Genomic DNA, 12,413 nt, shown 5'->3' with positions numbered 1-12,413 from the left:
ACATTCCCTGTTTTGCTCATGCAATAAACTTGGTGGTGCAGAGCTTTTTAAAAAATGACAGGGACGTGCAGGAGATGCTGTCTGTGGCCTGTAAAATATCTGGACATTTCCGGCATTCAGCAACAAGCATGTAGGAGATTGCAGCAGCTACAAGAGCAATTTAATTTCCCCTGCCACCAACTGAAGCAGAGGTGGTAACAAGGTGGAATTCCACCCTATATATGCGTCTGAGAATGGACGAACAGCGAAAAGTGAAACAGACAGGTTTTTATACCTCCCACTTCTCCCACAGCCCTCGCTTGATGGGCAGGTGACACTCCCACCTTCCCTTTAAAAGATTAGCATGGTCATGGCTTATTTTACAAACAATGTTTAATGCATGAATGATATCTACAATATATGCGGCTTTAACACATAATACTGCTGGTGGGTGTTAGGAACTCCCAAGCCAGCACAATGAAACTCGGGGTCTACTCTAAAGGCCCGGTGTTCGCTGGAGCCCCTAGTGGTGGGGACAGATTTGGCTGAAGGCCGACAGAGGGTCGAGTAACGTATACTGACTTAAGGAGAACCCAGGAGTATAGTGATTGGCGGACAGCAGCGGGCAGGAAAACCAAGGTCAGAGGTCACAAGCACAGGTTCGAAATCCAGAGACAAGCGAAAGGTCAGGAGCACTAGCGGAGGAGCAAAATCCGGATTTCAGGCAAATGGTCAGGGTCAGAAGCGTAGGTTCAGTGGTCCAGGAACAAGCAAAGGTCATACACGGGAAGTCAATCAAAGGTACTAATCACCAAGCAGAGAGAGAACAAGCAGGCAGCGGAACTGAGAACAGGACGCTATAACCGGCAATGAGGCTGCAGACCTCACTGCCTAAAATAGTACAGATGACCAATCAGAACCGAGTTCAGAATGTGTCCTCAGCTGCAGTATAATGAATATGCAGAGCCTGCAGCCAATGGGAATAACAAAGTACCAGCAGTAACATAAACCTAATCAGCCCTGATTGACTGAGTAAGCTCAGCTTTGTATGGCTGGCCCTGAACCCCATTATGCGCACGCGCCTAACTGTTTGACAGCTGGCCGGGCGCGGCGCCAGAAGCTCTCCAGCGTCCCGGTTGTTGCCCAGGCAACCGGAACGAGCCCACAGGAAGTGACGTCCCAGTCGTCATAGCGACGGCCGGGACGCCCAGAGAGGAACCGCCGCAACTCTAACAGTGGGCAAGCACATAGTTCTTGAATCCCCTAAGTTATAAATATTGCTTGTTAAGTTGGAGACTTGCATAAAAAGTATAACCTGTGGCTAGCAAGTGGTAACACATAGTGATTGCTTCGAATGCATATTTATCACAGTCTTATCACAGTACATAGTGAGCTGTAAACTATTTTAGGACAGGATGATAGAATACCGTATGCAGTGTGTTTTACAGTGTTTTTATCATTTGTGTTATTTGTATAGGTTTTTAGAAAATGTATAAAGAGAGTAATGTATTAATTTAAGAAATTGGTAGAATTACCTTGGATTGTGTATTCCGATGTTGAAGTTACTTTAGGTCATATTGAGTACAGATTAAACTTCAGATGCAAGAGTTTAGTGGGACAATTACCCGAGATCTCATTATGAGTTAGAAAAACCTTTTGTATATAATTTCTCTTCGCATGTGATGTAACTATGGGTTCACCAATATGTCTCCTTTATCTAAAATAAAATGTTTAACATTTACTCTGACTTACAAGGCCCTCGCCAACTCCACTGCTCCCTACATCTCTAACCTTATCTCTATTCACACTCCCTCCCGCCCACTGCGATTGTCCAATGATCGTCGCCTCTCTTCCCCTCTGATTACCTCCTCTCACGCACGTATCCAAGACTTCTCCCGCGCCACTCCCCTCCATTGGAACAAGCTCCCCCACTCCATCAGAACTTCCCCTGTCCTCTTTCAAATGAACATTAAAAACCCACCTTTTCCTTAAAGCCTTCCAGTCTCATGCCTAAACTCCCACCGGTCGGCTACCTCTATTTCTCATCCCTTCTTCCCTTCTCCCCCTTCCTCGACTCCGTCTCCGTTTCTCCCGTCTCTCCGTCTCATCCATGTGTCTGTCTGTCTTCCCCTCCATTTAGATTGTTCGCTCCTTTGAGCAGGGCTCTCCTACCTCCTGTTTCCATCACTTTTAACTGCGCTCTCCAGCTACTCTGCTCACCGCCTCTCGGTCCCTCTGCCCTCTGTCTCCTCTCGCTTCTCTCCGCTCCCCTCAGTGACTCTCAACCTGTCATCTGTGCCCACCCTCTTGGGCCATAGTTACCTGCCTATACTTGCTTTTCCCCTCCCTCCCTCTCTTTCATGCTGTGCCTGAGCCCCCAGAGTTATAGTGCTTACTGTTACTTGTACTGTGCTGTTTCACCTTGTACTGTGCCATTGTTTGTCACTGTACGGCGCTACGGATACTTTGTGGCGCCCTATAAATAAAAATTAATAATAATAATAAGGGAAGTGAGGCCTTAAGCCAGAACACAGTTAAAATCATGCGAGTGAGTGACAGGGGTACTCACCATTCAATGTGGTTGCAGAAGAAAGAATAGCAGCCAATAGAGACAGAGAGGAGGGTTCTGGCTGATCTTTATAAATGCTGTCTCATGCAGTTCTCTTCCTGTTCCTGCATCCGGATTCCACCCTCCCGCCCAGCACACGGCAGGTTATGGTGTATGTGAATAGGGGCTTTTAATTTATTTTCTAGTTGTAGGTAGGGGAGCATTGCAGTCAGTAGGTTTGCAAATGCTGCTGGGTTCGTCTTGTCATAGGTTATCACCCCCCCTTCAGTTGGTGTAAACCAGTGATGGGCAAACTAGGGCCCGCGGTCCAGATCCAGCCCACTTAGAGGTTCTATCTGGCCTGCCAATATTTAAAAAAATTCATTAAAATATGCATAAAATTATTAAAATATAATTATTTTGTTTTTATATTTAAATAAAAAAAATAGATATGAGGAACTTATAGAAATGCAGTCACAGCTTCATTCATCACATTAGTTTTATAAAAATTTGTATTATATATTTCGATATTTGAGTTTTTTTTAATAAATTATATTGGCCTGCCTAAAGTTTTTCTTTTTTATTTGGCTGAAAAAGTTTGCCCATCACTGGTGTAAACAGATGGTTGGTCCACCTGTGAGGAGGACTCTCGTCCGGTATCTACAGGTTAAAACCAGCATTTAAGAGGGGGGAAGTGTAGTTTTGCCGTAAAGATAGTTTTAGCACCAACCAATAGATAAGGTATCATCCTGGGTTGGTGGTAATATGGCCTGACCTTTCCACCATTATTGGTTTTGCTGTTGCTGACTGCCATGCTCTCGTTCTCCATCCAGTCCTTAGGAGGTTAAGTTAATACATTCAGTTTAATAAATTTATATTCTTATTCCAACGTTAATTTGGTTTTATAATATGTTGAGTAATTGTATTGTGTGATAAGATGGGAACTTCCTCGCTATGCATTTTATGGCATTATATATACAGAGCCATATACAGTGTACATTTAGATAATACTCATCTGGTGGCACTTGTATTTTCGTGCAGGTTGTTCAGCTGGAGGAGTTGCTTGCTGTTCGCCACTCAGTCTTTGTAGTTGGCAATGCAGGAACAGGGAAGAGCAAGGTAGGATGAAACAATGATTGCACATTCATGTGGTCAGCAGCAGATGCATTCCATTTATTTTACCAGTCGGACTGACCGTGCATGCAGGGACATGCTTTCTAATGTGTGTAATATATTTCTCTGTGTAAACTAATTGCTGAAAAATCAGTTATTCAGTAACAAATAGCTTACTAGATATTTTATTTTGGGAATTTTCCATAAAAGTGCTATGAATTATCCACTGCACAGCTAGCTGCAAATTGATTTCTTAAATAGATTGCAGGAATTCTGAGCATGGTTATGAATGTACTTGTGGAAGCTGTTCGCCTACATTTCAGATTTTTGGGTTGAATTTACATCTGACTCAAATGAGCCTGGCATAACATACTGTTTATAGACATCAGTAGCAGCAGTGCAACTACCAGGTTGTAATTTAGGAAGAAACAATTCCCCATTTCCTAAATCATCACGTTTCCCTATTTCAAGTACTTGTGCTTATAAAAGAGAGGGTTTTAAGGAGAGTTGTATATTTACCCCTTCCATCCAAATTCTCTATCCTTAGTTTGAGCCTTTAGTTAAACTGCACCTGTGTGTTTCATGTACTAAGTGTTCAGGGGCTGGCTGGCAAATTTTACCCCAGGGGGCAAGGCTCATCTCTGCAGCCTATTAGTAACATTTTAAAGGGAAAAATGTTGGTAGCCCAGTGACCCAGCCCAAAGTAGCCCACTATGGGACCGGCAAGCATTGTATATTCAATAATAGAGTGATCAAATAAATATATTCTGCAATGGGGTTTTTCTCCTCTGCTGTTCGTTATCATAGAGCAATGCCTGATTAATATATGACAAAAGAAGCATATAATACTGTGAGAAAACCACCCTTAGCTGGGACAGTTATTACCCTCTGTGCAATGCAACTCACTTGGCATACCAGAATATATCCAAAATAAGGCTTTATTACCACAACACCATAAGACATTCACAAGATACAGGGTAAATGGTAGTGTGTACTCTCCAGCAGCCTCTTGCAGTCAGCACTCCAAAGTAACAATCTCAGTATCCTTCAGAGTCTTATCCTGCCACAGTTACCACTAACGTTTTGCTAGACAGTTTCTGTCGCCCAGCCTTGGATACTGACTCACACACCTGGCCTGGCTCAGAGTTTGTTGTGAGTTTGTTGTACAACAGGATCATCCAAGATAGAATGAAGCTATTGGCATTCTGCTCTCCTTATATCCTGGCTGTTTACACAGGGAGTAGGGTCAAATGTCCCAATCCTTCCCTTTTCAGCAGGGCTCTATCAGTGGACACGTAAATTATTTAACTTTTAGACATACTGACTCTGTTACCTTGATTATATAGTGGAATGGCTTGACCGAATTAGCTATTTGGCTGGATACACTTAACAAAGGGTTACAATATCACTTGCATGAAACATTAAGACATTGGACACAATGTATCTGCAGCATTACACAATCTGAGCCTGTGGTGTTTTTTTTTATATACAGTAACATTTATATTGATACTTATTAATACATTTCCCAATGCTATTTCAGGCAGTATAGTACTGTGGACATTGTATTGGGCTGACAGCTAGCTATATTAAGTTACCCAGACATTGTTCTGATTACTTACAGCCCAGATCTATGCCACACCTCATAACAATGGACACTTGAGATAAATGGTAATTACCTTAGCTAACTGAAATCCCTTAGCTAACACAACTTTCCATCCTGTCATGCAATATGGCTTCTGCTGTCCTGCTATTTTCACGCAATATGGCAACAGTCTTTATATTTCCAATACATACAATATGGCAGGTTATAGCAAGGACGATATGTAACCAATAACTTGAAATAACAATACACATAATACACCAGTGCTCTGGTGTATATGCTTCTACTAGGCCAATGTATAAAAAGTACAATACACTGTGAGAAGTGGGTGATGAATAAAAAGTCTTCAGTCCAGTAAGACCCCGTTTTGTCATAAATACTACCAGTTATTTCAAGTGCAAGGACCTTTAAGTGGGTACATTAGATGTACCTGTTGGCATTTTGGGAAAAAATACCCTTTAACAGAATAGTGTTAAATGGAAAATTTAACGCCTAAATATATGTGAAGGATTTTCTTTTAACTTGTACAGCAGCCAGAAATCTATAGTTGTAATATCCAGGATTTCTTATTACAAGTAAGTAGTTATATAAGTATTTTTTATTCTCTCCTAGTGTCAGGATGTAAGTAGTAAAACAATTGTCATTATAATGGTTGTTAAAAATAAATCTTATTAAAATTGCATAGGTTTTCCACATAAGTGAACAATTATAATTTATATGTTAAGCTATTTTACTTTCAAATCAATTGACCTTGAAAAAAGTGGAAAAAAACCCTGCAACCTGTAATTTGTGACTTCATTTGAGATCTGGCTTTGTGACAGATATTTGTATAATTTCTTGCACACATACAATACTTCTGTACTTATATCTGTCATCACAACTAATTACACTACAGTCTGTATACTTAATTGCTTCCATTTTACTCCAAACGTCTTGGTAATTACCGAAGCTTTATATCCCAAAACTAATTGGAAATTAATGCAATGCAAAGGAAAATATATCACCACTGAGTATATTATATTATATGTAGGATTTTTTTTTTCTTTTAAAAAAATCTACTCCTCTTAACCTTTTCAGGTATTAAAGACTCTAAACCGGACATACGTAAACTGCAAACAGAAACCAGTGTGGAATGATTTGAACCCAAAAGCTGTGACCACTGATGAACTATTTGGCTTTATCCACCCGAGCACAAGAGAGTGGAAAGACGGTAGCTATCTGTGTGATCATTAAAAAAGCTGACTATTGTCGTTAGTAGCTAATTATTTGTTTGATCTACACCAACTTTAAATACTTAGAGGTTTAATTAATAATACTGTTTTAAAGGTGCACATTTTTAGACTAAATCTACTAATCAGCATTTAACTTTGTCTGGTTGCAAATGTTACATGCCTAATATTGATCTGATCGATTTCAATTCTATTGAAATCAGATCAGTCTTTTTTGGGACTTTCTACAATATTGGGCCAAATGCCTAATATTGGCTCTGATATTGCAGCACATGTAGGCAGCATTACACAATGAGAAGACTCTCTAATCCAAGTGGCACCTATGAGCAGTGTTAGTAGATTGGTTAAGTGTGCTAAATTGTGCTACAGTATTTAAGCCCAATATATTTTATTAAACCAAACACAGGTAATAGCAAACCATCTGAACCCATTAGCAAACTTTTCCTCTCGCAAGACCGCACTGTATTTTCCAAAGCTGGTTATAACATAGCATTTCATGTCCATTTTAATTTAAAAGGGCAAGATAAAATGTTCTTAAAAATGATGATAACATATTACTAGTTTGGTTAAAAATATCAGATTACAGTTGATCCACAATGTCATTTTGGATCCAATTAAACCCAGTATTTTATTGTATGTTACTTTTTTGCCAACATATACTTGAATATTTCTCCAAAGTTTCACCTCTGACTCTTCCTATTCCTATTGTATTTTATGGGAACTTGCCAGAACCATATATTGTATTTATTTGGGGGGCAGGTGTTAAGTAGTTCTTATGCATTTTTTTTTATTTGTTTATTTTTTAAAGTTTGTTCTGGTAGTGTTTGTGTCTTCCATTAATTTATTCCACAATTTTACTAGCTTACCAGTTGTCTGTTTATTTACATATTAATATTTGAGCTGTACTTGTTTCTGTTTGAACCATTATTCGTTTATTTTATTTACTTTAGTTCAGAAATGATCTATGAAAAATAGAAATTATTAAATTCAATGGGATTTTTAATTTTTTTTATATAAAACTCAATACAATAGAACATTTTTGCATTGACAACCAGGTTCAAAAACTTGATACATTAATTAATGTTTAACTGAGCTTAAGCCAGTGGTCACATGATCAAACCTGGACTTTTACTACTAACTAGCATACTGCCGGATATATCTGATTTAATAAGGTAATCATCATCATCCACATTTATTTATATAGCGCCGTAGCAGATTAGTGACTAATTCATTGACATGCTTGCATGCTGTAGAGTTCTGGTGATGTCTTGGTCAAGGATGTTTATATTTGGTAACAGATGAACACAGGCACAACCCGCCATCTGGATTGTAAGCTTTTGTTTATTTTCCAGGTCTCTTTTCTAGTCTTATGAGGGAACAAGCTAACATAAATCACGAGGGTCCTAAGTGGATTGTCCTTGATGGTGACATTGATCCTATGTGGATTGAATCCCTGAACACAGTAATGGATGACAATAAGGTGACTGAAGTGTAAATACACAAGACTGGTCTATCTATAATTAGGAATATATTAGCCTTCATCTATGGCCACCTCTCAGACCTTTTGTCTCTGCAGCTTTTGAATGACCAATAAGATCTGTTGCAATTATTGTTGATGTTTTGTATATACTACATAAATAGCACTCGGAGAGTCTTTATTTATATTATGATATTGAGATTATTTATATTCCAGCATATGGTAACATCGTCTGTAAAGTTTTATGAATAATATGAAAACTCAGGGATTAGAAAATGGGATACGCCAAATTCATATTTAAGGATTCAGCTGAATACCAAATTATTTTAAGAGATTCTGATGAATAAAGCTGAAACTAAAATAATTGTTATATTAAAATTTGCTTATTATAATTAAGAATGTTTAAATGATCAAAAATTATCTTATTATTATTTTATCTTCTGCAAGGGATAATAGGATGATAGGAATATTAAAATGTACTATGATTTTGATTGCATGTTATTGATCGGATCAGTAGACGTTATCATATCGTAAGGCTTATTGACTCTCTCTTTGTAGGTCCTGACACTGGCAAGCAACGAGAGAATCCCTCTGACTCCAATGATGCGTCTGGTTTTTGAGATTCACCATTTGAAGACGGCCACTCCTGCCACTGTATCCAGAGCAGGAATCCTCTATGTTAACCCCCAGGATCTTGGCTGGAATCCGTAAGTAACACAAGAAACACAGTTAATTTGTATAAAAATAAAATAATAAAATTGCAAAACACATTAATGTAAAAATTATAATATTCAGGGGTCCATATTTGAGTAATTGTCCAAAAGTACTGCCATTCCATGCAATTACAGGGTAAAATTCAAAAGTTGTAAATAAATGGTTAACATGGCATTGCCTTACCATGTAGCACACATAAGTATCTGTTACAATCTTGCTGTACATTACATTTGCGCTCTTTACAACTTTTTGACTGACTTTTTTTATTTCCATATCATATTCCATATGTTACTGAGCAGATTGGTGGCAAGAAATCATTTGATCTCTGTGACTGAACAATGACAATACATAGTATGATGCTTATTGAGTTCTATAGTTGCAGAAAGCAGCTGTTGTACACAGGCAGTTTTGCTTAGTTTGGAGCCAACCTACGGCTCCTGTGTGTCTGACACCTGATACCACAGAATGACAGCATTTGGAATAGAACTGGGAAGTGCTGGTTTTCCTATTTGCAGCTCCTAAAGTCATTTGTAATACGAATATCTAAAGAAATACTGAAGCTGCTGTATTTTCCTGTCTTATGATTCCTTTGCAGTATTATATTTAATAGGTTGTCAGCTTTTAGACACCCCTTCCTTATTAAAACCTACCCCTCCATGTAGCAAATAGGTGGTGCCCTCCAGACCTCTTTACATGAAGCCAAGAGCCACAACTGCTGTCCATAACCCTTCAATAGAGCGCTCTACAGATTCAGGCCTCTAGGGGGAGGGATAGGTAAATTTAAGGGTGAGTAATCTTATAGTGAATAGCCTCAATAGCACACACAAGGACAGAATGGTCAGCTTTTTTGGAAATTCAATGGTTATTGGTCCGGTGAGTCTCTCTCAATGAGATAATCACAGTGCACTTGTTTTTAATGTTTCTCTTTGACTCCTGTCAGTTATGTGACCAGCTGGATAGAAACCAGAAATAGCCAAACTGAAAGAGCCAATTTGACCATACTGTTTGACAAGTATGTGCCTCCATGTCTGGAGCAGTTCCGAACCGGTCTCTTTAAAACCATCACACCCATTTCTGAGAACAGCATGGTGCAGGTAAGAAGCTTCACCTTCTAAATATAAGATAGCGAGCAGCTGCCCTCACTAAATTCAAATTCACTAAATTTGCTGATGTGCTTTTAATGCATTTCTGCCAAAATATATGAGGAAACATATTGTATGTCTGTGCATAGCCATATACCTATATATGAAAAAAATAAATGTTATATTGGAACATGCTACTAAAATGAACTCTGTAGGCAGTATGACACCTGATGCCACTCTATACCAGCCCCGGTGCCTAGACAGCATGGCAGTAATCAGACTGTAGACATTCAATTTTTAAATGTATTATTTCTCATTTGTTGACTAATCGAATACCAAATAACAAACTGACAACATATAATCTAAAGTAAAAATATGTTGGTTCATGAGAGGAATGCGAAGGGAGATATTTAATTTGTTCCATCTATGTAGCAAATTCCCCCTCCCATCCCTCAGATACCTCTCCCCTGTTACTTGAAGTCATATCCAACCACGGCTTGGTCATTTTCACTGTATCTATCCAGTTCAAGTACTAGAATCCAACAGAGCTCTAGATTGCCATTGGCTGAGAGACTGTCAGCAGAGGAGAGGGAGGGCAGAACACAGGTAATGGGTGAATAATTTAAAGAATTTAAAATAAATTAAAGAATAAAGAACATACCAGTAAGAAATATAAATTTTTGACAGGTATTTTTATGTCTTCTACTACATTGAACATATTAATTCATGATTTTAAGACTATTGTACAATCTAGTTAATAAATCATTGTGATTGTGAAGGTTCTGATTTGTGTTTATTTACTGTATTGTCTATCACTGTAGACTCTGTGTTCTCTTTTGGACTGTCTCCTGACCCCAGAGAATGTCCCACCAGACTCCTCAAGGGACCTGTGCGAGTTGTACTTTGTCTTTGCCTGTATTTGGGCATTTGCTGGGGCCCTGCACAGAGACCAGGTTTGTTGGGACAGTTTGATGATTTTCATTTGTATGCATTTTAGGTGGCAAATAGCTTTGGTATATGTTTAGCAGTGCATCAAAAGAGCATAGCGTATTGGAATAGTGGAAAGAATATTCTTTCATCTGTATCACTGTAAGAAGGGGGCTATATTCATGCACATGACATCAAACATCACAAGGTCTTTATTCCTGCTCGTCACCCTGTAATTTTCCTTTATTAACTTTCTCTTTCTTCCTGCCTTGTGTAATTACTTAGTCTTTTGTGTGTTTTCTTTCTTAATATTCCCATCTTTTCTTTCATACCCAAGAACGAGGTTAGGGAGAACAAAGATGATCAGGCCCGAACAAGTTAAAATGGAAACAAACACTTTATCTTTATCTAAATGTTCTACTACACTGAGCACTGTTAGAAAATGAGCGTGTATTGTAATACAATGGTTCCCATGCACCAATCTGACGTTTTTAAGTGTTGAGTATGCTTTACGTGAAGATGTTTTATCTTTAGTTCCTTTTTTTATGTGTGTTTGTTTAATTTTGCTCATTTAACATTTTCCTACCCAGATAATATAGATGGTACATCATAGCCTTTGCCTGCAGGACAAAACTTTTACATTATGTGATGGTTGTGGCAGTGGTGGGAGGAGGTAGTATGCCTGTACCCCTTATTGGAACCAGGTTTTGTCACTGGAAGATTTTGGTTCTAGCCAGGAAACTAATTCTGATGATCCCTCGCTGTCATGATCTATTTAAGAAATAAATGAGTATAAAGTATGATGGTCCAAAGTGCATTTGCTTAAAAAAGTAATTTGAGGGGCAGCAGATGTGAGAATGGAGGTTCCAATAATTAGGCAACATAATAAAACAGAAATGCAGTTATATTCCAACTTGCACTCACCGGAACCTTTGAGGACGGTACCGGTGCTTTTTCTCACCAAAAGTGCTATCCTTTCCTCCTAATATAGTGAGTGGCTCAGTCCCTATATTTGATAACTCTTTGACATATCTGGTGGGTGCAATTGGCGCCATTCTGACTGTTAAGAGACATAACTAGTGCAGTATTTATTATATTACATAAATAAGTATTATTTTAGGAGATAAATGGTAACGTTGAAATAAATAAGGTGGAGTATGATGGAGTTTGCACAATTCTAGCCGGCCCTGCATACCCACCGAAGGACAGCAGAGTGCTTTTATTGGCACAGTAACAAATCCCTTAATGTAGGCAGAGAATTGGGTACATTTACCCATAGACACGTATTGCACATCTGCATATTTTGAAGATACAAATGACCTTATGTATTTTATTTTGCTCTCCTCATGTTTCAGCTAATGGATTACAGAGCTGAGTTCAGTCAGTGGTGGATCAAAGAAATGAAAGCAGTGAAATTTCCGGGCCAAGGAACAGTTTTTGATTATTATTTGGATAACAAAACCAGGAAATTCCTCCCTTGGAGTGAAAAAGTCCCCAAATTTGAAATGGAACCAGAGACCCCTCTGCAGGTTGGTATCAGTATATGTTTTGTTCCCGTGGACAATTTTTGTACTTTTTTTTTTTTATATTCCCAAAATATTAACATATTGCCATGTGATAAATATTGTATAATGCAGTATTCATAAAATAGTAGTCAATCTATTTTTAATGTAAATGAAATTAATTAAATTGTGCTAAATAATTTCCTTAAATTTTGGCATTATACCTGATTAAATGGTTTCTA

The 12,413-nt window shown here is 38.3% G+C and overlaps 1 protein-coding gene across 1 annotated transcript in view; it reads left to right on the top strand.

Annotated features, from left to right (window-relative positions):
* DNAH11 (dynein axonemal heavy chain 11) overlaps positions 1–12,413 on the top strand; it is a 168,513-nt gene that overhangs the window by 78,593 nt on the left and 77,507 nt on the right. Inside the window, exons 38-44 of the mRNA XM_075214347.1 lie at positions 3,569–3,646; positions 6,318–6,450; positions 7,822–7,949; positions 8,505–8,653; positions 9,601–9,754; positions 10,564–10,695; positions 12,025–12,198. Coding sequence (XP_075070448.1) covers positions 3,569–3,646; positions 6,318–6,450; positions 7,822–7,949; positions 8,505–8,653; positions 9,601–9,754; positions 10,564–10,695; positions 12,025–12,198 — 948 coding nt within the window. The remainder of the gene's footprint in view (positions 1–3,568; positions 3,647–6,317; positions 6,451–7,821; positions 7,950–8,504; positions 8,654–9,600; positions 9,755–10,563; positions 10,696–12,024; positions 12,199–12,413) is intronic.

The sequence above is a fragment of the Mixophyes fleayi genome, chromosome 5 (genome assembly GCF_038048845.1).
Source record: "Mixophyes fleayi isolate aMixFle1 chromosome 5, aMixFle1.hap1, whole genome shotgun sequence".
In the NCBI taxonomy this organism is placed as follows: Eukaryota; Metazoa; Chordata; class Amphibia; order Anura; family Limnodynastidae; genus Mixophyes; species Mixophyes fleayi.
This window is presented reverse-complemented; position numbering and strand designations above follow the sequence as displayed.